The sequence below is a fragment of the Vulpes vulpes genome, chromosome 15 (genome assembly GCF_048418805.1).
Source record: "Vulpes vulpes isolate BD-2025 chromosome 15, VulVul3, whole genome shotgun sequence".
NCBI classification, from domain to species: domain Eukaryota; kingdom Metazoa; phylum Chordata; class Mammalia; order Carnivora; family Canidae; genus Vulpes; species Vulpes vulpes.
Window position 1 is genome coordinate 96,489,432 of NC_132794.1, and position 26,120 is coordinate 96,515,551.

Below are 26,120 nucleotides of genomic sequence, written 5' to 3' on the forward strand. Positions count from 1 at the left end.
GGTACAAGATATTTGAACTACCAGGGATAGCGAAGTGAAAGTTGCTGAATTAAATCACCTACAAGAAAATGAGACTGGAGAAAGGCCAGAAACCAGCAACTTATGGGAAGGAAACATTTTGTCAGTCATCCCAGACAGGCATATTGCAGAAATCGTCTCGTCTAAAGGATGTGAAACTCATTTACTATCCTGGTTTTCTGTCTGGACTGCAGTCCAAATATTGCATTTTAAGAAACTCTGTCCAACAAAAAATCACTGTGCAGGAAAATTAAGTAGCACGCACCAAGTGTTTTAACAAAGAAAAAGAATAGGTCTTAACTAGAAACCCATGATTTTGCAAGCAATTTAGCATAAGTAAAATGTAAGCAGACCTAAAAATAAGGAAGTCCATTAAAGACACAAAAAAGTTGGCTATAGGGTAGTTTTAATAATAGATCAAGGTCAGACAATTCAAATGTGTTCTGATTGAATTAGGGCCACTTAGCTGTTAGGATGAAATACAGAAGTTGCATACAACACTATCTAGTTTAAACAGTCCCTGATTTAGAGAAAGAATTTAAGGACTCCTTCTTAAATAGAAAGTAACATTCTTCAAGTAAAACAAGGAAAACTACTTCAAGAAGAAACGACCTTAAAATTTTTGCTAAATAACTGTCACTTTAGGTCTACCTTTAAAAAAAAGATTACATTTATTTATTTGAGAGATAGTGAGCACACAAGCAGGGGGAGCAGCAGAGGAAGAGGGAGAATCAGGTTCTCCACTGAACAGGGAGCCTGACAGGGGCTCAATGCCAGGACCCTGAGATCATGACCTGAGCTGAAGGCAGATGCTTAACTGAATGAGGCACCCAGGCTCAGCTCTACTTTTAATTCAGTGCTATAGCTACTGCTGCATTTGAAGCAGTTTTATCATTTTTTCCCATCTATAGAGAAAATGTTTGCTTAATCACATAACTCAGGCAAGTAGTTTTGTTTTCATTGAGAAGCAGCCCTATAGTTTGTTATATGCTTATATAATAGAATTTGCCTCAAACTCAGAAAACAAAGCAGAGACACTGAACAAGATTGTCCAGCTATTGGTATAAGTATGGCTGATGATTTAGATATGAAGGCAGAAGCAGAGATGTGTATGTATTTATAAATGTCCTTCACACCCACACCCACACCCAAACACTAATATGCCAAAGTCCATGACAAAGAGAACCCCTAAGTGTTTATATTTCTCTAGACAAAGATTTCTGTGAATACATTTTAGCCATGACAACCAAAACTCCACCTGTTGCCTAATAATGTTCATATCATTAAAAAATGTTTCTCCCACATTTCTTTTCAATTAACTACCAAGGAATGAGTAAGCCTTAGGAGTTCTGAAAAGTCTACCTCTCAAAAGGAGTCCTGGGTCATAATCTTTTAAATCCTACAGAGAGTCTATGGATGAACCACCAAGCTCTAAGTACATGAAGGGTCAAGACAATTACTGATTTAATCATGAACAAATTCCCAGAACCTGGCATACACCTAACATGCATTAGGCACATGATAGATGATTTACAACTTGAAGAAGTTGAAGCTACTTAAAGATGAAATATCATAGTGTCCCCAGTGCAGTAGAATATAATGGCAAAGAGCTGAGTTTTTTAAACCATTAGCTGTCTAGATTGAAATCCCAATTCTACCTTTTGCTATCCTAATGACCTTGAGTGGGTTGTTATTTAACCTCCCATTTTTCAGTTTCTTATTTCTAAAATGGGGTAATGACATTGCCTACTTCCTTTTGTTGATATGTGTCTTACCAGGAATAGTGCCCGGCACACTGTAAACAGTACGTGTTGGTTATTATTTTATCAACTTTTGCCTAAGTTCTCGATACACAGCCGTCCTTACCTACCTTTAATTGAATTCCCACTATGTCCAGACTCACTTGGGAAATCTACTAACACCTTCGGGTCACTGTGCCTGAGAAAACATGTCCGTTAATCCACAATTCTTTTCTCATTGTCACAGTGCTCTCAGTTCAGTCTATTATTACAATGCAATTTTATTTCTCACAATGCAATATGCCCTCACCATTTCTCAAATGCTCTGGCCTTGCTGAGACTTCTGTATCATGGGGGCTGGTTCTCAATCCAGCTCCTTAAATTAGGAGCATGAAGTTATTTTCTCCCTCAGGCCTGAGGCAATGCTAGCCCCTACCAGCCATCAGCACATCCTGGCAGCAAGAACATCAGACTTCATTAAGACACAGCCCTATCCCACCTGCTATGAGGATGCTGTGACTCCAACACAATTTGATTTATTTGGTTTGAATCTATGCTCTCTTTCTTGATCTCTCTCTTTGTGTCTGTCTGTCTGTCTGTCTAATTTTGGGTCATTTTACTTGAATTCTGTGGATGAGCCAATTCAGATAATTTATACTTCATGAATAAAGACAGTAAAAATATCCAGGTAGCCCATCATTAGGTGTCTCAATGTTGACCAGTAACCTTCCCTACCAAAAAAGGCCAATAAAATGATCCTATACTGCTTTAGTGTTCTGATATTTTAGTTTCAAAAGATTTGTTTGAGAGAGAGAGAGAGAGAGAGAGAGAGTAGAAGATGGAGAGAGACAATCTCTAGCAGACTGCCCACTGAGTGCAAAGGCCAACAAAAGACTCAATCTCAAGACCCTGAGATCACAACCTGAGTGGAGATCAAGAGTCAGACTCTTAACCGACTGAGCCTCCAGTGTTCTGATATTTTAAAGTACATTTATCAAGCACCTCCTATGTGCCAAATACTGGTACATAAAAATGAATGGTACAGAGCCTTGTCCATTGATTGGAATACAAGCCAGTGCTTAGAGAGAGACATGAAGAGAGTAACTTGGCACATAAGATCTCTTCTCATAAGATTTAGGTGTCTCTTCTGGGAAGTGTTGAAGAAACTCTCACCAAGGAGTTGATATCCAAGCAAAGACTTAAAGAATGAAATGGATTCAACTGGGCAAAAGCATGACTAATTAAGTTTCTAAGCAGAGGAAATTGCGTGACTTCCTCTCTTCCTAGGGAAAGAAACAGAAAACCAAAGGTCCACGCTGGAATTGAGAATTTGCAGTGGCTAATAGTGTGTATGCCTGTAAGGCAAGAGAACCAGGGTCAAGCGACCACCCTCAAGTAACATGCAGTAACAATTCTGGTATCGTCATTGTGCTCTGCTACTCACACACTCTCAAATCTCCTCAAACAGGGGATGGCAAACCTTTTCCAAAAAAGCAAAGAGCATAAATATTTTAGATGTTATGAGCTATGTGATCTCTGTCACAACTATTCAACTGTGTCATTTTATGTTTCAACTTTGTTCACTTTTGCACAAAATCACCCAATACACAATATGTAAGTAAATACATAGGGTTGTGTCCAAGAAAATGTTATATCAAATAATTTTCAGGTATCACAAGTTATTCATCTGCTTTTTATTTTTCTCAGCCATTTACAAATGTAAAAACCATTCTTATCTCGTGGGCCATGCAAACACAAGTTCAGGCCAGATTTGGCCCATGGGTCACAGTTTGTTTACCCTGCCTTAAACAAACTACCTCAAATCTTACATGTAAAAGAAGATAAATTAATGTCTCTCCCCTCAAATGGTAATATAAGTGTTGCTTCTTTACAGATTTTTTCAAGACCTCATTCATTCATTTTTTCTTCCAATATATTATTTAAATTCAAGTTAGTTAACATATAGTGTAGTATTGGTTCCAGGCGTCAAATTTAGTGATTCCTCACTTACATGTAACACCCTATGCTCATAACAAGTGCCCTCCTTAATGCCTATCACTCATTTAATGCATCCCACTGCCCACTTCCCCTCCAGCAAACTTCAATTTGTTCCCTATAATTGAGAGTCTCTTAAGGTTTGCCTTCCTCTCTGTTTTAATCTTATCTTTCCTTCCCTTCCCCTATGTTCATCTGTTTTGTTTCTAAAATTCTACATCTGAGTGAAATTATGTGGTATTTATCTTTCTCTGACTTATTTCACTTAGCATTATATGCTCTATTTCCATCCACGTCATTGCCAGATTTCATTCTTTTTGATGGCTGAGTAATATTCCATTATATACATCTTTATCTACTCATTAGTCAATGGACATTTGGGCTCTTTTCATAATTTGGCTATTGCTGATAGTGCTGCTATAAACATTGGGGTGTATGTGTCCCTTCAAATTACTATTTTTGTATTCTTTAGGTAAATATCTAGTAGTGCAATAATTGCTGGGTCATAGAGTAGTTCTATTTTTAACTTTTTGAGAAACCTCCATACTGTTTTCCAGAGCAGCTGCACCAATTTTCATTCCTACCAATAGTGTAAGAAAGTTCTCCTTTCTCTGCATCCTTACTAACATCTGTTATTTCCCAAATTGTTAATTTTAGCCAATTTTGACATGCATGATACGGCATCTCACCGTGATTTTGATTTGTATTTCTCTGATGATGAGTGATACTGAGCATTTTTTCATGTGTCTGTTAGCCATTTGTATGCCTTCATTGGAGAAATGTCTGTTCATGACAAGACCTACATTTAGGTTGAGCAAGAGGTACTTTGGTATTTCCTTAGTTGATGAGCTTTTAAGGCAAATACAATTTTTCCTTCTCCTTTTCCTAAGATTTTAATCTAAATTAAATAAATATCAAGGAGACACTTACAGGAAATGAGGCTTAGGTGACTTACAGAACTTGTTCTGTCCATTTAGGCTGCTATAACAAAATACCACTGACTGGGTGGCTTATTAACAGCAGACATTTCTTTCTCACAGTTCTGGAGCCCAGGGAGTTTAAGATCAAGACATAGTAAAATCCAGTGTCTGGTGAAGGCCCACTTCCTGGTTCCATAATTGGCAACTTCTTGCTGTGTCCTCACATGGTAGAAAGGGCAAGGGAGTTTCTTAGGTCACTTTTATAAAGGCACTAATCCCATTCATGAGGGTTCCATCTTCACGACCAAATCACCTCCCAAAAGCCCTACCTCACTGAGGGTTAGGTTTCAACACATGAATTGCCGGGTGGTGGTGAGGGGCACATTCAGACCACAGTAGAGTTCATCTTACACTTTGGGGATAGTCATTTATATGTCTCAAGACATATTTATTATTAGCTGAAAAGCACATTTTCAAGTCATTTCTGTCTGAATATGGCGAAATTCCTGAGTCACTGAATTGACTACAGCAGCTTCAAAAGCCTAGGCAAAAATTCCTTTTTTTTTTTTTAGGCAAAAATTCCTAAGTCACAAGTCCGAAAACCAGATCTGGACCTTATAACATCATCTTAAACCACAGTCTGATTTAGAGTCATGTGCACGGAAAACTCAAAGACCACAGAAATGTCCCTTCAACCACTCATAGGCTGGTGAGCCAATGCTGAGAGCACATCGCCCTTTATCTCTGACCATGCCTTTCCTTACCTGCTACTCTTTTCTGTTCTTTTTGTCATTTTTCTTCTTTGTGTACAAGAATGAAGAAAAGGGATCAACCAATTAAAGGCTAAACTTATTCCTATATATTTATACATATATTCTTCCTCCTATTTGTAAGTTATACTAGTTCAGTATGGATAACGCGGATATGCATTCTCTTACTGCCTGGAATAATAGTGCCATCCTAAGGGCTGATCATCCAACTCACCCTAATGCATCCAGTTCCCCATACAGATTTGGGAAGCATCCCCAATAAAATGACAGAAACACCCACTTTTAACCCTTTAAAGGCAGAAACATATAGAATAGCCCAGAAAAAAAACCCATCACTGCCTAATCAAATTCTTCTGTGAATAGAGAAGATAGCCATAAGATTGTGTTTGTGTTTGTGTGTGAGAGTGTGTGCATCTGTGCACATGAATGTACTAGCATACATGGGTACACAAAGATTCGGGGGGAAAATTTACCCCTTGGGAAAATCAGGTTCCTTTTGTTAGTGTGAGTTCAAGAACTTAATAGGACTTTTTTTTAAAATTTTTCTTTATTTATGATAGTCACACACAGAGAGAGAGAGAGAGGCAGAGACATAGGCAGAGGGAGAAGCAGGCTCCATGCACCGGAAGCCCGATGTGGGATTCGATCCCGGGTCTCCAGGATCGCGCCCTGGGCCAAAGGCAGGCGCCAAACCGCTGCGCCACCCAGGGATCCCTTAATAGGACTTTTTAAACTAGGGACTCTAATCTGATATTTAAACATATTGTAAGCCTTAGTTTGAAATATCTTGGGCACAGAGATGACGAAGAAAGAGAGTGCCATCCTTGTCACAGCATGTCGACTGTGCTAACAACCTAAAATGAATCCAAGACCTAAGATCTGGGGAGTTTAAAATAGGCAGGACTAGTCTTTCCCCCTGCCTGGTCCTATTCTGTCTGCGAAACTCCTCATCTTGTATAAAGACCAGCCTAAATGTCACCTCCCTTTAAAGTCTTGCCTCCCACTCTCAGGAAAAATTAGTTGTTCCCTGCTCATCTTTGCTCCCATAGCACTTTGACCAAAACTCTATTACAGCTATTATGTACTTATCATACTAAATTGCAATCTATCTGTTTATGTGTCTGTCTATTTCCACCAGAATATTCACCCTCAAGGGTAAAGGTCAGGTCTTATTCATCTTTGTATTCTCAGCACTCAGCACAGTGCTGACACAACAGCCACTTAAAGCATGTTTTAGTATTTTTATTATTAAAGAAATGCATGCCCATGTTAAAAATTCAAAACAGCACAGACTGGTATAAAAGGAATGGTTAAAAGTTGCCTTCCCAGCATCTAGACCATCAGTTCCATTTCCTACAGGAAATCACTCTGAAGACATGCTTAAAAATGGATAAATACTACATGCACCCCTTCCAGCCCACACCCAGCTGACCAACATGCATGACTCTCAGAGCTGCCACATATGCAAGAGTGGCTGGCTTCACTGGCAACATGACAGGGCTGGGTAGGAACCCCCACCCAGGGCGAAGGCCAGAGAAGTGCCGTCTCTACAGGACAAGGGTGCCATCAGACTAGGACTCAGTTCTACTCCGCACTCTTTGGGTTGATAGTGAATTCACTCCACCCACTGACACACTTTCCTCTCTATTTCATCTCTTTCTCTCTTTCTGTGATTTATTCCAGTGCTTCCGTTCCTCTGCTTATAATTCTGTCTTTGTCTACCTGCCTTTCTGTCTCTGGTCTGTCTGTGTCTTGCCTCATCTTCTCCTTACCCTGTTCCCTCTTGGTCTATCTCTGATGTCTCTGTTTTGCTCTTTGTCTTTCTCTCTGCTTTTGTAAGGATCTCATATGTCTCTCCCTCTCCCTCTTATTCTCTCATTCTCTCCAGTTCTCTGCTTCTACTGTCTCTCTGTCTCTTTCCTGGGTTTCTTTCTCTTTCTCCTTGTGCTCTGGATGTTCTTCCACTCAGCTCTCACAATCAGTGAACATCTTTACAGTAATGTCTAATATTCCACTTTTGAGAGCAGAGATGTAAGTGTTGTACATGTTCAGTGCTTCAGCCTCAGTGAGCATATGGAGACGGGGATGTACACATCTATTATATCTGTGCTCGTATGTACATATATGATTTAGAGACGGAGACTGAGCTCAAGACGGAGACTGAGATTTAAAATGAAATCCATAAGAAAATAAAATAAAATAAAATCCATGCTCTTTTATTGGAGACGAGAGGCTACTAGAATTTCTGGCAGGGGTTGGCAGTCAGGTTGGTGAAATTACCTCCGGATCTCTCGTTCTGGAAGCAGCAAGGGGGTAAACAAAAGGCCTGGTAGCCCCTGCTGCTGCTCACTCTGAAGAGAGACACAGAGTGATCTTGCTGCTTTTCAAAAACCCTGGGCAATCGCTCTCTCCCAACATCAGTGATTGGAAGCAAATCAGGAAACTTGAACGTGGGCTCTTTGTTTCGTTCAGTTGCTGGGAATTCAGTTCTAATGAGGCCAAGTTCAAAATCTCGCTTGCTCACTCTTGTTTTGTTTTGTTTTTTCCATTTTTCAAATAACTTTAAAAAAATAACTCAAGCAATGCATGTTTATTGAGAAACAACAAAAGCAAAACTATGGACAAGTGAAAAACATTACCTATAAACCCAACATTCATTATAATCACAGAACATTTTGAATCACACCCTTCCTCTTATTTTTTTTTTTTTACCAGAAGTGGTATTTTACAGTATATAATAAATTTTTTAAAGTACTGAGCCCCTTCCATGTGCAGGTATATTTCTAGGGGCTTGAGATATTTGACAGAACAACACAGACCAAAAAACCCCGACTTCATATGGCTTACATTTGTACTATTTTGTAACCTATATGTTTCCCTTCCCAGTATTTTGTGGGGGTTTCCCAATTCAATGTATATATTTACACAAGCAATCTTTTAGTGGCTGAATATTCTACAACATACATGAACAACATCATGGGTTGTTAGTTCTAAGTGAAAAGCCATCTTCCCCATGGAAATAGCAAATAAAACACCATAGTTGCTAAGGTCTGGTCCCTAAAATGTGCCACTTTGGTGCAAAGATTATTTCAAGCTGAAAATAAAGCCCAAAAGACTTAGGGAAGAATTTCTGACCTTCTTCCAACTGCCCAAAAAAATTGAGATGGAGGACCTGCTCCAGGAAGGGAGCTATCACCATAGACAACATAGTATAATATGAATTAGGTGTGGGAGACAGGGAGGAAACTAGCAAGGTCTTTGTTAAAATTGCTCTCTGTGCCCTCTTGTTTCCATATAGAGCAGAAAGCATTTTATTTACCATACATTTATTCTTTTTCATCTTCCTGTGAATTGTCCTCCGCCCTCAAGTCTCATACCCCTTTCTCCTTAGTTGAAATGACATACTTATTTATACACCATCTTTGGAATCTCATGTTTATGTGGATTCCCTACATGTAAGAATTAAATTTTATTTTCTGTTGCTGTGTCTCATGTCAATGTAATCCTTGGATCAGCTAGAAGAACTTTTTTTTTAAAAGATTTTATTTACTTATTAGAGCATTTACACACGTATGTGCATGAACAGGAGGAGGGCGAGAAGGAAAGGAATCAGATTCCTCTCTGAGCAGGGATCCCAGGGGCGGAGCTTGATCCCAGGATCCAGGGATGATGACCTGAGCCAAAGGCAGATGCTTCACCAATTGAGCCACCCAGGTGTCCCTAACTAGAAGAACTTTGAAGGACAGAGGAAATTTTCCAACCACCACCACAACAAATATCTAGTAAGCAAGTTGTGATACTGTGACTTTTAATAAGAAATGTATATTTTATCTTCATTTCACCTCTGGCACCAAGACCCTTGAAATTTCCTAAGTTGTGAGAGAGATGTGTTAATGAGAGGACTATGGGACCACACCTAAGGATGGGGCCTGGTTGAAAGAACAACCAACCCCCTGATTGGAGGGCTGGAATTCTCAGTCCTACTCTCTAACCTCTGGAAATAGGAGAGGGGCTGAAGGCTGAACTGATGGCCCATGGCCGATGATTTAATCAACCACGCCTATGTAATAAAACCTTCATAAAAACCAAAAGGACAGGGTTCCAAAAGATCCTAGGTTGGTGAACATGTGGAGATTCAGGGAGAACAGCATGCTCAGAGAGAGCACAAAAACTCCAGGCCCTTTCTCCACACCTTGCTCAAAGTATCTCTTCCACCTGGCTATTTCTGAGTTATATCCTTTGTAATAAACTGGCAATTTAGTAAATAAAATGTTTCTCTTAAGTTCTGTAAACTTCTCTAGCAAATTAATCAAACCCAAGGACAGAATCATCAGAACTTCTGAACTATAGCTGCCTGGTCAAAAGCAACAGGAGACAGACACCCTGGCACCTGAATTTGGGAGGTGGAGGGTGGCAGTCCTGAGGGACTGAGCTCTTAATTGGTGAAATCTGATGCCATTTGAGTAGATGGTGCCAAAACTGGTTATAGCACATCCTGCTGGTGTCAGAGAATTGCTTGGTGTGGAATCTCCCCCACCCCAACACACACACACACACACACACACACACACACACACACTGGAAATTAGGTCCAGAGCCTTATTACAACTATTCTGTGCAAACAGCCAGAGACATTGAGAGGGATGACAAAAGAGTGATAAAGAGTCCTGGACTTATTACAAGAAAACAAAACTGGAATGGAAGAATGAATGTAACTGCAGAAACAGAAACAATATCAAGGGACACCTGGTCGGCTCAGGGTATGATCCCAGATCCTAGGATCAAGTCCCACATCGGGGATCCCTGCAGGAAGCCTGCTTCTCCCTCTGCCCATGTCTCTGCCTCTCTCTCTCTCTCTCTGTCTCTCATGAGTAAATAAGTAAAATCTTTTTAAAAAGAGTATTTTGGAGGGTGCCTGGGTGGGTCATTTAATTAAGCATCTACCTTCAGCTCAGGTCATGATCTCTGGGTCCTTAGATGGAGACCCACATCAGGCTCCCTACTCAGCAGGGAGTCTGCTTCTCCTTCTCCTCCCCGTCCCTCCTCCAACTAGGGCACATGTGTGCACTCTCTCTCTCAAATAGACAAATAAAATATTTTTTAAATGAGCACATTTTGGGAAGGGGAAGACCTTTTGCTTTTAACCCCTCAACTCTCCCCCCAAAGACCCCAAAGCAAAAGGATCTATGGCCCATAATTTTGTGTCTCAATAGTCTCTTCTACTCAGGTTAGGGAAGATGACTAGAGGCTCAATCCATTGGCTTCAGGACACAACATGATTAGTTGGTGGTCTGATAACATGATTCTTATCAGCACTTTCTTTAGAAAGTGTTCAAGTTGTCCATACTGTCACTCTAGGTTCATTAGCCAGAAGGGAGACACCAAATAGCACATCCCATGCATCCTCCCAGAATAACAGAAGACATGTATTAATAACCCCAGGAGAGCCACTCATGGGGACGGATGGCCCTTAAGGCTTTGATCAAGCTGCATCACGAAACAGTTTATTGCCAAGTAAAAAGTATCAAGTTACTGCTCTGAAATCAGGATAGGGCAGGGAAAACCCCGAGGTGGGGTGCTTATGCCAGGAGTTCCCCTACCACCCCTCTTCACTGACATGTGAAGTTTTCTCTAAAGAAACTCAGAACTGAACCCTTACAGAGGGTCAATGTGATCAAAGAAAAAGCTTTGGAGCCAGAAAGGGCAAAAATCAAATTTCAGCTGTGCCACCCTCTGGCTGGGTGACCTTGGGCAAGTTCCTTAAACCACAACTCCCACAACTTTAGAAAGAGGACAATAATACCTCGCTTGTATTATGGTAGTGGGAGGATGGATTGAAATAATGTGATACTCTAGAATGTACTTACAGGGAAGCTGCCCACTAAATTGTTGGTTATTTATATTATTATGAAGAGGGGCTTCTATTATAATCAATATACCTTATCTGGCTCTAGAGAGCTATCGTGGTGTTCAATCAATTATCCTTTGCTCACATCCCCATCCCCACTCTCAAAGTCAGAAGTAGTAGAAAAGGCAATAGCTGGTAACTCAGTTATAATCCTTGAGCAAATAAAATCCATGAGTTTCAATAGGCATCTTTCATTTTGACTACTCCTGCCCACAAATGTTGACATGCTAGGTTCCCTTGCCTGAGACCGCACTTACTATTATTTTAAACTACATGTTCTCTACATCCAACAATTAAGGAAGGGAAGAGGTGTCTATGCCCCTCTCATCCCCCAATTCGCCCCTACAACTAGCTCAGTTATAAGTAATCTGACCTCTGAAGTCCATTAGCAGTGGAATGTGGAGAATGGGTCTTTGCCAGACACCTTGCTTGCAGAAAGTCCCATCATCTCTCTTTGGGGTCCTCTTTGAAAGGTTTAAACACTGCCAAGGAGCATGACTTTTTGAGACCACTTGCTCTGAAGCCCAGCATAAATAATTTGAATAGCTGAGCCTAGAACTCAGGAGCTCCATGGCAAATATCCACACTTCTTCCCACATCGGCAAACATTATAGACACAGGTGCACAAGCCTCAGGCAAACAGAGAGGCTAGGATGCAGCTGTGTTCTAACTCTTGCCTGTGGAAAGCCAACGGTGGGCCGAACCAAGAATCAGTCATAGTGTGATAAAATGCTGTTGGCAATCTTCTTCCACTAACTGACCTGCTTAATAGCAGTGCCTTGACTTCCCTACCTGAGAAATGTAGATGATATTTGTCTTTCCTATCTCATAGGCCTGTGGTGAGGGGGAAAAAAGAAAAACTGAGGTAGGGGAAATAATATTCCAATCTCTGAAAGCTGAGGCATTTTGCAAAGGAGATGGCTATAAGTGGTCTAAAGCGGTATAACAACATCCAGGAGTGCTATAGAAACAGACACAGTATCTTTTATACACATGGAAAATTTCACTTGGGATTTCCTAAGAACATTCACGTCCTTTTACTCTCTACTTACAAAGGCTCTGTTCTTGTCTTATTGCTCAGTATGAGCCCACCTCTGTTTCTTGCCAACCATTTGACAATTCCATTCATCCCACCTGAGCAGAGCCCTGCCCCTCCAGAGTAACCATCCCACCAGCATGCTGTCCGGCTCCACCTCACACTGACCATGCCTATACCCTGCCATCCCTGTTGGCTGCTGCAGCCACACCATTTTGGCTAGTTTCCTCTCTAGGACACATGGATGCATTCTCCACCCTTTCTAGCCAGAGATACAGAACAGTAATGGAGACATCCACAAAGACAGGGACAAATATTTTACATATGTTCAGTGACTTAGCATCAGCTGGCTGGGAGCCAGATTAACCTACCCTATGGGCAGCCTGTCCACTGATGTTTCTGACCAAGGGCATAAGCAAAGGAAGACCCTTTGGGGAAAACTGTGTGTGGCAAATGTTTAGGTAAAAATGAAACAACGATGTCTCCAGCTGAGATTTAACGTTCAAATAAAGGCAATCATATCTTGAAGTGGACATACTGGTTTTATTTTCTTTTGGGGCTTGGATTATACCCAGAGTCACTGGAAGATGAATGTGTATATTTTTGCTTAAGGAATATTTTTAAAAACTATTACTAATATTAAAACTTCAGTTAAACCTAGTTTACATTTAATGTAGGCTCATTTCTTGGAATACATAGTTTAGACATCTCTATGCTTGCCCTTCAGTTACACTATCCATTCAGCTCCAAATATCCTTGTAATAATCTCCATCTCCTCACCAAAATATACTGTCTCAAGGTCCACTTGAGGCATCTGCTCTGCAGTGAGGTTTGAAGACCACCCCAGTTTATGGATGTCTGATCCTCTTCTGAACTCCTATAGCTTGCTGTACCCTCAGGGACACCAAGCTTCTGTCTCTTCAGGGGACTCTTTGGGTACAAGATAGAAAGGGCCCGAGGGCACATCTATGTGCACCACTCCACACATACCTCTATTCTCAGTGTCTAACAAATATTAGGACTCAATACATATTTGTAGAATTAAAAGTAAATATGGTAATTTGTGTAAGCTTCTTAGCACAATGCTGCCACAGGGCCATCTCTCCTTGGAGGTGAGCAATTGTTCTTCTTTTAAATAAATTACCAAAGAATTATTAAATAAATAATTCCATCAGCTTTTGTGCCTTAGTCTATGAGTTTCGGTGGTGGGGGGGGGGGGAGTTCTCTGTAAAAGAAATGTGGCTAGAGTTCCCAGAGTCAACATTCAGATTATTTCCTCTAGAAAACCCCACTAGCTATCTTAAGAGAAGCTAACTTCACAGTCTCATCCAAAGCTCTTTTTGTTTTGTTTTGTTTTGTTTTGTTTTGTTTTTGTTCAAAGATAGAAAGTTCCTTAACAGGAAGATGTGATACAGTAAACATAATAAATTAGGTTTTTAGGTTTTGCTGCAAATCTGCATTGAAATGAATGCCTGCTTAGATCTCCAATGTTTTGATTTCCTATAAATAGATATACACATAAACCTTAGAAAAAGGAGGAATCATGTGAGATGAAAGGCTTGTTCTCTGTAGGTCATGGGTATGGGTCATTGTGTCATTTGTGCATCCCCAACACTCCGAGTGCACTTTACTTAAATGTAGTAGATAAAAATATCCGCAGGCTGAACAAACTAATAAATGAATTTTAATCTGTAAGGGATTTCTGTGGTGCTCTGGTCTGTCTGCATCCTTTTAGAGAGGATGAAACTGAGGCCACACAATTTTAACAGGATACATTATGACTACATATCTATTTTTTTTTACACAGTCAAGACTGTAACTCGGTATTCTTCTCGGCCAAAAGAGTTATTTCTGCAACAAAAAGAAAAAGTAGCATTTATTGAGCATTTACTATATATCAGCCACTTCATATATGTGATGTCAAATCTTCGGGAAAAGTCTGCAAAAGACATCCTAGAAAGTGAAGCTCAAAGAATTTAATTGCCTTGTTCAAGGTAGAGTGTGGCAAGCAGGAGAGCTAACATTCAAACTCAAATTTGTCTGCTTCCAAACCCACTGCCTTCCATGTCACACCATATTAACGTTCATTAATAGCATAAAGCACTGATCAGAAGGAATTATGTGGGCTTGTGAGAGAAAGCTAAAATCACTTATCATTTTACTTCATAAAAAAGGTAAAAAAATGTTTAAATGTACAAAGCAAGTGTTTATATACAACCTCTTTATAAAATCAGATTTGTAAGTAACTTAGAAAAGGAATCTATTCCTGAAGAACACCAGATCCGAGAGCTGAATGATGGCAGGTTACCTCGTGCTCAATGAATCACCAGGTGCAGATTCCATGTCTCACTAAAGATGAAGAGGTAGGCGGATAAGAGAACAACCAAATCACTACTTAAGGTAAGGAGTGCAATGTGACAGGCTCCTGTTAAAGTCCTTGCCTTTCTACAAGGAGATGGGGCTCCCAGCTAAGAAAGTGCCCTCCTCCACCATCATCTGAAATCCACCCAAGAGAGGATTATTTAAAATACCGACTCCCAAGAGGTTTGAGTTTTTCTGTCCTACCTGAAAACCTTAAAGACGGGCCAGCCACTCTGTGATGTTTAGAAGCCATCTCACTCAGGGTGCCAGCCCCAAATTGCCACTGACCTTTGTTACATCTAAGTTAGCTTCCAGAGTCTCATCTTTCTTCTCTATGTAATGAGAATAAAAATATCAACTCAGGACAAATTTTTTTTGGAAAATTAAGTGAGATGATAAAACGTAGGGCAACTACCCCAAACCTGACTCAAGTTGGGAGTCAGTTTATTCACTAAGGTTGGATGGTAAACGTCAAGTGCCAGAACAACTGGAAGCAGAGAGGTAGGTGGAAATCAACCAGGCTATCATCACGGTCCATACAAATCCAGCATTCAAGTATCATAATGGCAAAATACAAGTAAAAGCCTCTGTTAACAAACCTTGTAACACCACTGCCAGTGAGAAAAGGACAAAGAAATGAACTTAAATATTCAAATTGACTCCGGCATAAAAATATGAAAAATAGATATTAACACTTGCCACTTACTTATTAAGCTACCAAGGATGCTATAAGGGTTAATAAGTGTAGCACTCTGAAATTTCTTGGAAATAAAGAATAAACACATGCCCCATCACACATGCATATATAGACAAATATGTATTTTAACAAACTGAGGATTACGGTATAAATTTAGATCAGGGCACAGCATGCCTAGGATGAGTAGGGTAGGAACAATATGTTCTTGCTTACGACACCAAGCTCATGACAAATGATTCATACCCAGCACCTTTCATGCCAAAAGATCCCCCCAGGTGTTCCACCAACTCCAGCAACACTTTCCATCAAGCTAGACTGCAGTATAGAGGAATCACATCACTCCCACGGATGAGGCAAAACAGTCATGTCTTTACACAACTGCACAAGTCCAACAGCGGAGGGGGCAGGAAGGAGAAGGGAAGGAGGCGAGAGAAATATCCAGAATTCCTCACAAGTTTGACAGGCAGCCTATAATTACCATACATTTACACCTTTCATGCAGGTGTTATTGTAATCAGAAACCCTACTTAGCAAGGCTTTTAGCTAAAGGTGAGAGAGGTTCAGAGGATGTGTATTGCCTGTGGCCCTGAGTGGGCTGGGGGCGGATGGAGTGACTGGGGTCTGACATCTAAATGTGAAGAAAATGAGAGCCCCAAGATGTTCTCCTCAGGTTTAATTTAGTGGATTTCTTGCCCTGGGGAGAAGCCAAGTGCTGTTGAGAGATCCAAACAGGTGTCCAGTACTTGACGGTCATGACGCACTCATGTGTAACCTGGCAGGTGATGAACTGGCATGGGCCCTATCTTGGGGATGAGGAAATTCAGACTCAGAGTGCAATCAACTTGCCTAGATCAAACCACACAACAAGCAGAACTAGAACTCAAGTCCCCACACTGCTTTTCACATCACAAAGTTGCCCAGAAAACTTTTTCTGCCTTCCTTCCTTCAAAAACAACCGTTAAACTTTGTCTCTCCTGTGAATCTGAGCCAGCTTTGTTTCGTGGGACCTGGATAAAGACTATTGCTCTCCCTCTAGCAGCTGCATATATATACTAAAACCCCTGCAATTTGTGTGTAAACAGGCAGGGATGGGGAGCAGGGGGGTTCTTTAAAGAATTAAATACTTCAAAGGGTAGAAATCTCACTAGCAACATGATTTGAGCGCTCAAACCTTGAACATGCACTACCTTGATTATCTGCTACATTATCTCAGACCTCCCTGCATACTGCCGGTCCAAGCCCTGACCCTAATAAGTCCAACTGAGCTTATAAGCATCATTAAAAAAAAAAAAGGCTGGCAGTGCTTGGCGCCATTTCTTAAATGGAGTTTAAAATTTGCCAAAGATGTACTCTCCTTTTCCAGCTCTTTCCAAGATCTTTCAAGAGATGAGAACTAAAGTAAAGGTCTAATGGATGAGTGATATTTTACAGTTCAAATTACATTAAAAGCCAGAAATATTTAGAGTCCAATGTCCTTTACTTCTTGATACAACACGATATAATATGTTTGATGTGTCTAAAATCTCCCTTAAAGCCAGAAGCTTTGAGTTAATCACATAAAGCAGTGTGAAAGTTATTCAATCGGTTTAAGAAGATTCAAGTTCAAATTGGGGGATTAACTTTAGTGGTTATGATATGAGAGATATGATGGTTAAGGTAAGAAATGAGGGCAAGGGTCTCCAGAACGTGAATGGAAAGAATTTCAGCTTCAATTATTTGACTAAACCATTCCTGAGAACCAGAGAAAACCACAGCCTCCGTCCGAGACCTGAATTGTAGGGAAAACCTTGCTGATGCTCTCAGGACAGAGACATCAATGCAAAAATACTATTTATCATGGTTTGCCTTAATGCAGTTTATATCTATAGACCCGAGGAACCTATAATGACAGACTATGATTTTAAAACGTTCACAACTTTCATTAAAAAGCTGACAATGAGCACAACTCACTCAAGCGGCGCTTCCCGGGGAAGGTTTCTGGCAATGACATCACAACTAAAAACATTTTGAAAGGGACCAGGCTGCCCAGACTGTGCATATTACAAATACTACAATCTCAATAACCTGACGGAAGCTGAAAACTGATTTTTTTTTTCTCCCCATTTTACCCATCCTTGGTTTGCATGTTCTTCTCGTCTGCTTAACGGCAGCTCAGAGAACTTTCCACACTTTTAAATCATCTTCGGTTATTACCATCAAAGCTAGATCTTTACTATTTCAGCTCATTCAAGTTTCCCAGGTGCGCTTTTAGCTGGAATAGCTACCCCAGATTCCAGACACGCAGGCTTTTCTAAAAATCTAAAACCTCCCGCGACGTGGCCAAAGCTCACCGACCTGCAGCCACTCTCCCCAGTGTCACCCTCCTGGGATCCAGCAATCCCTCTGGTCCCCGCATAAAAGGGGCATCTAAGTCTTTCTTTGTACTCCTCTTCTCTAGAGGAGGTCAGGCAATGGGGAAGAACAGGGGGTTGTTGTCACTGGGATATATCTGATCTTCCTGGGACTGATCATGCCGGAGAACAACCACTCATTCACAGGCTGGAAAGCCCCAGCTCTCAAAACACACTGGCTGGTGCTGTTAGAAGATGCTAGAGAGTTCCCTTCCTGAAACTTGCATCCACTTGGGCCCCAGAAACAGAGGATACATTAAGGGCACCTTAGTGTCCACTGCATATCTCCTCCTTATGGGGAAGATGGGGCGAAGAGCTCAGCAGAAAAATTAAAAGCTTACAAATAAAGTCCTCTCCATCTCGCCTGTGCTCACCCTTAAGTCTAGCAAGTAAAGGCAAAGTCACTTGAAGGAATGTCATCCTGCCTGGAAATTTAACCCATTCACCTCCACATTCAAAACACTTTCCCACCCCACCTCCCCCCAGGTTTGCCTGGTTTTCAGCTCTTTACAGCCTGGGAGACCTGGAAATGGGGATCTGCGTGTCCTGTTGGAAGCTTTCAGGGAGGGGGGTTGGAGAGGGCTCTGATGGTGCCACGGGTCTCCTGATGGGTGACAGTAGCTCCTAGGGGAGGTGGGCAGGGAAGACTTTAGTTCGCAGCATCTCTCCAGTCCAGAAACCCCATCCCCCCCCCCATTTCCCCATCGGGTCACACAGCCCGCGTTAACCCTTCGCATCTGCCGCCCCAGGAACTCACGCTGCTGTTGTGGCCCGACCAGTGGACCATGGCTTGGTTGTGCGCGGAGTCGCCCGTCAGCGCGAACGTGGTGCTGCTCAGCCTCAGCTCCTCCATCCGGAAGCGAGTGGCTCTGTCCGGGTCCCGCCGCGGAGTCCCGGGCTGGGGCTGGGGCTCGGGCTCGGGCTCGGGCTCGGGCTCGGGCCGCGCTCCGTCCCGCAGCGCTCCCCGGGGGCCTCGGCTCGCGCGCTCCCCGCCGCCGGCCTTGCCCGGGGCCGCTTCCCTGCGCCGCCGCCGGCCCGGGCGCGGGGGGACCTCGGCGGGCGCGCGGGAGCCGGGGGCCCGCGCCAGGGGCAGCGCTCGGTCGCCGGGGGCCACGGCGAAGAGGGGGCGCCCGAGGAGGGGCAGGGGCGTGGCGGCCGCTCTGCCCCGCGGCCCCCGGCCAGGGGCGTCCCCGGGGGCCGGGGCCGGGGCCGGGCCGGAGGGCGGGTCGGGGCAGCGGGGGGCGCCGCCGCAGGCGCCCGGGGCGCAGAGGACCAGGAGCCCCGCGCCCGCGAGGAGCGCGCTCAGCCGGGCTGGGGAGCCGCCGCCGGCGCCAACTTTTCCCATGGCGGGAGCGGAGAGCGGCGGAGAGCGGCCGGGCGGCGGCGGCGGGCGCTCAGGACCCCAGCTCCATCCAAGGGGGCGCGCGGGGCGGAGGCGGAGGCGGCGCGGGGCAGGGGCGGCCGCTCGCCGGGCCGGGCTGGTGCCGAGCGCGCTTCGCACCGAGCGAGCCGCCGCCGCGCGGGGGTGGAGCCGAACTGAAGTCGCGGGCGGCGCGGGCGCGGGAGGCGGGAGGCGGGAGGCGGGAGGCGGGGGCTGCCGGGGCTCCGGGCGCCGGTCCCGCTGCCGAGCTGCGCGGCGCGGGCGGCCGCGGGGACTGGAGGCGCCGCCGACCCTGCCCCTGGGCGCCCCGGGCTCGCCGCCGCCCGCTCCGCGCCCCGCCCCGCCCCGCCCTGCGCCCTGCGCCCTGCGCCCCTCCCGTGGGGGCGGCCGGGCCCGGGGCGCTCGCCGCGCGGGGGCTTCCTCCTCGCGCCGCGTGGGGTCCCGCGGTCCGCGCCGCCGCCGCCTGCCCTCGCGCCCTCCGTCCCCGTCTCTTCCAGCAGTTTAGACGAGGAGGCTGGCGGCCTCCTGGGCTTCCCCCGCTCAGTCTCCGCGAGTTGGCAGCGCGACCTCAGCGGAAGCGGAGCCTGCGGTCCCGGCCCGGGAGGTCCCGGCAATGCAAGGGCAGGGAAGGCCGGGAATGATGCGACTGAATGACCGTGCGCGTGTGTGCGCGTGTGTGTGCGCGTGTGTGCGCGTGTGTGGTGTTTGGGGGATTCTCCCATCAATTACTACCCTTGGGCTCCTTCCCGGACCTCCTGAAGCGCCCGCTGTGCCTGAATCCAACCTTCCCGCGTCTTGGTGGGCGTCTATCTCCGCTTCCCTAAGAGGCCACTAACTCGCGGAGGCCAGGAATGGGGAGCAACTTGGAACAAGTGGCCGGTTAATTTTGTTTGCCTTTTTTTTTTTTTTTTAATCCCCCGCTCGACACACTGTCCTATGCGGTAGGAATATCTGTCGGTCGTTAATTCAATAAATACATATTGGGAGTCTGTTATAGGTCTGTGTGCAAGTAGATACAGGAAGAGAGGCACCGTGCCGCATCCAGTTTGCGTCTTTTGTGCCTGGCCCAGAGCTGTGAGCACGTGCCTGAGGATTCCCATCCGCAAACTTCAAGTCTGTGCTGGATGCTCGGCGGCTAGTCTGCTGTGGGCCCTCAGACAAAGTGGCAATCTCTCAGCTTCCTACGCTTTAAAATTAAACGGTTGCATTAGATGACCTTTAAAAATCCCTTCCACTCCTAAAATTCTATAATTGTATGATTATAATGTCTGCCCAGCCCAGCTCCCCTGCTACTGTTCAAAAGTTCAGATGAAGATTTATAGTAGGTGAATGGGCTTTGAAAATTACAAAGAATTTCTCAAAATCCAAGCCTTTTTCAAATGGAAAGTTTGCTTCTAAGGGTTGAAATGCCTTCATATTTCTTTGTAGTCTTCATGTGCCTAATAGCACTTCCCTATGGCATGGTAGCTATTAAATTATTCAGTGCATGTTTACTGATTAGATAAATGAATGCCACGCAGAATAGTACAATCTTCAGTTTATAATTACTTTTTTTTTTCATTTTCACACTTGCAGAGGTAACCACCCTGAAAAATCTGAATTCTGAGTTCGTGATGGGACCAACTTAAAAGTAGCAGTGATAATTATTCTTCAATTAATGATACCCTTTTTGATACTGTTCAAGAGGAATTTCCCTTATATCAATTCACCCAGAGCTGTGTTACACAAACAAGAACTTAAATTCTTGTTCTTACACCCAATCCAAGAAATATGCAATACAAGGGGGCAGACTACTTAGTCATTAAATGTGAGTAAAGACAAAGATGACCTATTTGCTTTTAAGGGAAACACAGATTGTTCTTCCAAAAGCACCTTAACCACCCAAGCCTGGATCCTCCTAAAAAAGGAACGCTGTCTGGCAGGCTTCAAGGTGGAGAGGAGAGCCAGAGGCCCCCCTCCTCCCAAAACTGCAAGTGCTCTTTGTTAAAACCCAGGGCAGCTGTTTTCCTCTCCTAAGAAAGGTTTTCAGAGCTTTACAGGATTGTTTGCTTAATGCCTTCTTTCTATGCCCTGCTAACCTCCTTTCCAGTCTGGATGAGTGTGTGAGAATTCCTCCAAGAGTGGAAAAGACAGATGAAAGAGTCAGAACCTGAATAAATTCCCATCCAAATATAGGACTGGAAAATGCAAAATGGAAAAAAAAAATAGTGAATTCAAATTTTCTGGGCTTAGTCTATTACTGTCTTACCAAATTTAGATTGGTTTGATTTTAAAATGAAGTTCCACCTGAAGAATTGGTAAAAAGCTGATTTTTCTTTCCCAAATCATTTACAACTCTCATCTTCTAAAACAGACCCATTACAATAATCTGTTTAAAATGAAATCATTTGCAATCCATTTGCTGAGAATTCATAGAGGGCAGGCGCTTTTTAAATGCCTGATTCTAATTACTCATTTGAGAAAAATATTACACAGATGTGGGTGAAATTGGCTTCAAGAATTTTTTTTAATAAATTCATTTTATTTCTTATGTCCCTGATCCCTTGTCAACAAGCAGAAAAGAAAGGTACCAGTAATTCCCTAACCTATTTTCTTTTTCCAAAAGACTTCAAGAAATGGACTAATCATGGGCGAAAGTGGGCTAGCCTATTTCAAAGTATTTCCAATGCAACAACTCACCGAGGAACCCAATAGATTTCATTAATGTACTGCATGAAAAATGGGTTATTAGGAAAATAGTTGCTATCAAATGCCAGTAGAGAGCATAGATCTGTAATTTCAATAAGGAGTCTTTTCACTGTCCATATGAAAGATAGATATGCCATCATCTCGTCTGTGGCCATCATTTCTCACCTGGACTAGCGCAACAGCCTAACTGCTCTCCCCATTCTGCAGCTGCTCTACTCTACCTCATCTCTGCAATTATCATCTCCAAAGTGGGGCACAAGTACCCAAATAGTACCACAAGATAATTCATTGTGTGTAGGAAGAAAACAGCCTTGTTAATATTTAATTACCAATTAACATATATAAATGTATGTTTTATCTATGCACAGAAAGAATATGAACATTTTGGAGCTAGTTCACATGCGAGTTGGTGTGGCATGATCAGAAAAGTTCAGATGACTTGCCCTGCAAAACCGTAAAAGTGATCTTTGAAATGTATATGAAAATATTATTCCTTGCCACTATTTGAAAATCTTTATCGACTTACCATTGCAAACAGAATAAAATCCAGGTGGGATCCTTGCATGGCCAATTAGGCCTGCAAGAGGTGAATGCTACCACATTTGGCACCTCTCTCCCCCCTCACCCATATGCTCCAGCCATTCTGGGCATCCCTTCCTCCTATGTGCCAAGTTTTTTTCAACTCATTCAATTTTGCATATGCTGCCTGGAATTCCAATGACCACATTGACTTCGCATGGCTGACTCCTCTTCTTTGACATCTTCCGTTTAAATGTACTTCCTTGGAGAGACTTTCCCTGACTCCCTATCCAAGAGGAAATTCCTTCCACATTTTCTGTGTCAGTCCCCTATTACTTTCTCCCTAGCATACAGGATAGTCTTCATTTCATTTCTATTTGAGTACTTTCTGCTAAAACTCCCCAGAAGACCATATGTAGACATGGAACACATCTCCCGTATTCATCTGTTCTTTCTCCAAAGCGTCCTTCAGTGCCTGACGCATTGGGAGCACTGGATAAATAGTATTTGGCTGGCTGAACCACATGGGTGTAGCAGCCTTATCTGTACAACTTCCAGTATTAACCCTTGGTCAATAGATGTGTACCTGTGCCAGAAAACTTGCTAAGGATTTTACATGTATCATCAGCTCATTAATTAATTGATTGATTATTTTCCTACAAAACTCATCTCAGCTAAGTCCTATCATTGTTCCCGCTTCACAGATCCCTCTACACAACTATGCAGTCACATAGCAATTTGGTGCAAGAGGAAAACTTCAATGATCTTACTCTTAATATGGTCTCAATTTTATGCAATACTACTTTTTCTCCAAATCCAACTAATAACAGATGATGTTTATTGGTGATTTATTTTGTGTCAGGCACTACAATTAGCACTTTGAATAATTTCTAGTAATGTTGAAGAAACGCTTTTGAAAATCAGTTGTTCAGGATGAAGGTAAAGTTTGTATTCTCCAATTTATATATTGCTTTTATTTGGTGGGGGTGGGGATTAACGTTAAAGACAGTGGTGTATTCACTATACACATAACCTTCTTGCATGAGTTATAGGAGCTGTCACATTGGTTTCCTGTCTTCTCCTTTCCCTAGATCTTTCCATATCTAGTGGATAACTTGGCTTCAGCTGCACTAAATCACATTATATGCTTTGTCATTAGAACAATGTCTTTTAATAGCTCTCAAAATACTTGGCTCCCCTTGGATACCATTGAGACAAGGTGTCTTGCACTTCAGATCAATTACATGAGGAACCATAGAAAGAAAGTGAGGGAGAATAATATGCAGACTCTTCTGATTATGTACCAAGGGGATGATGGGACTTTAAAAAAAAAACAAAACTGCCCTTTAAAATACTTTCAGGTGTCAACAAATACTGGCCTGGGACTGAATTCAGAAATTGTATCTCTTCTCATATTCAATTTACGTCATTTTAAAGAAGGGCTTAAACTCTCTTATCTGTAAAAATAGGTCTAAGATTATCTACTTTACTCATAAGGATGTTGTAAAAGTTAATTCAACTTCATAAACCTCTTGGAGATAAAAATACAGCTTTGTATTTATGTAACTCCTATGTCATCAGACCTCTAAAGAGTTTTTGGGTTTTTTCCCCCTAGTTTAATAAATCTTGCAACAGCTTCAAAAGGTAGGTAGGGGGCAGTTTTTGCCTGCATCATACAGAACAAAAAGAAATTTATCCAAGGTCATTTGAGAAAAAACTTAAAACTGAATTTTGTTATATTTCACCTGTACCATTTAGTCCAAATTTGCAATCAATTTGTATATACATGAATTAAAATTCCACATTGTTTTTGTTTAGCTACAGTACATTACCTATGCAATCATTTCAGGTTTCAAAAGAGTTTGTATAATTAAATAAGAAGAAAAAAGCATGAAATAATATCATTGTCACTGTGTGAACTTATATGTGCATATATATTTTTCCCATTTAAATAGTCCTACTTAATGTGAAATAAATAAAGTGTGCACTATGACTAAGTAAGTTTATTTAGAGTGGTATTATTAGAATTTTAAAAATATAATTTTACCAAAAAGTCTTAGAGAATGTATTTAAAAATTATTGTAGTCTTAAAATGATCTAGAAACTATAAAAAATGACTTCTATCATCTCTCCCCTGTCCTCCAATTGTCTGTTAGTCCGACATAAAAAGGCTTTATCATATTAAATAACAAAACCAGCTTCATAACACTTTTTTTTTTAATTCTAGTCTCCTTGAGAGTACAAATAGTAAGAAATGAACTGTGTTGGACCTACATTTTGTTTCTTTTTTCCTTGGGAGTACTAGGTAGAGGAATGAAGAGAGAGAAGCAGAAAGTGACTCCCCAAGTCATTAAGGGCCACTGAGATGACAACCAAAAGCTCTCATATCACAAGAAGTCTTGGATTATTTCTGCCTCTTTTCCATAGAACTGATCCAAGGATGAATGAGGTTAACATTGAAACCAAATTCAGTAGATTTCTAGAGCATAATATTCTAGTAGAAATACAACTCCATAAAATGTACAGTAGCCATTGAAAAATAAGATCTTTGGGACTTCTCTCTCAGAGCACAAGAGTAGCTTGCAAAGAAAAGAAGGAAACAAATCAAAGGATAAGTAGTACGGTTGGGTAGACATTAACACTTTACGCTGCTTCCCATTTCTCTATTTGATCTGGACAAAGAGTAGTCCAGCCCCCTAGAGTTCAGATATCCCCAATGCTATGTTAATATCTAATCAGAGCACGGAATGGAAGGGAAGAGAAATGATCAAAGCCCAGAGTTTATTGTGCCTATCAGCCTCTGCTGCTTGGAAGTAGTGCAGTGTGGGGCTTAGATTCCTAAATTTTGAAGTCAAGATCCTAGTTTTCAATCAAGTATATGCCACTTACTAACTGTACAAGATCATTTGACTTTCTGAATCTCTGTTACCTAATCTGTAAAGTGGACATTCCATTACCTTCTACAGGTAAGGCTGCTCTATATGGCATGTAGGAAATACACAAATCAGAGCAAAACATGTTAGCTGTTGTTAGAGTTATTTCATAGTTCAAATGTCACCTTCCATTTAACACTGTTCTCCAGCATGCCTCCCTAGATGAAAGATAAGAAGTTAAAATACAGACAAAAATAAATTCATTTCCTGTGAGAAATAAAATAAAATGTAAAGGCCACAATACCGATAAAATATAATAAGAGAAGTAGAAAACAGGGGTTGAAACTCAGACGTTTTGTGTTGTAATTAAATTAAAAAGATGAAATGAACTACTGCCTTCCTACATCTTGTCAGACCTGTCTTGTCTATGAATCATTGTACAAGGAATCTGCCCTTGAACTTCTCAAGCTTCTAGGATGTAAACAGTAGATTGGTAGTCTGAAAGTTTGACTATGTACTTGAATTATTCTTTGCAATGTGGGAAATTTACTTAAGAAAGGTCAGAGGGAATCCCTTATTTAATACATCATGGAGTAAATACATGCAATTTATCATGTAGAGATATCCTAGAGTCTGAAGATGTAAGTAAGCTTAGATCAACACTTAGACATAGGTCCATAATTGTTTGCCTTGCACAATGTTACTAGGAAGTACTCAGCCAACTACCTTTATCTGATCAGTTATTATTACCAGATATGGCTTGGAGTCACATTGTGGGTAGAGGCTGATTCATTTTCTAAAATCGGATGTGGTCCTAGATATGGT

At 42.2% G+C, this 26,120-nt stretch overlaps 1 protein-coding gene across 5 annotated transcripts in view; it reads right to left on the reverse strand.

Moving 5' to 3' along the window:
* Positions 1 to 19,549, reverse strand: part of SORCS1 (sortilin related VPS10 domain containing receptor 1) — a 495,737-nt gene extending 476,188 nt beyond the window's left edge. For 2 of the 5 annotated variants that reach the window (XM_072739948.1, XM_072739951.1), the window contains exon 1: positions 18,592 to 19,291. In XM_072739948.1, coding sequence (XP_072596049.1) covers positions 18,592 to 19,179 — 588 coding nt within the window. In that variant the 5' untranslated portion in view covers positions 19,180 to 19,291. Of the gene's footprint in view, positions 1 to 18,591 lie in introns of all 5 variants that reach the window. The other 3 variants (XM_072739950.1, XM_072739949.1, XM_025990732.2) reach the window with 2 other exon arrangements.
* Positions 19,550 to 26,120: the final 6,571 nt, after the last annotated feature.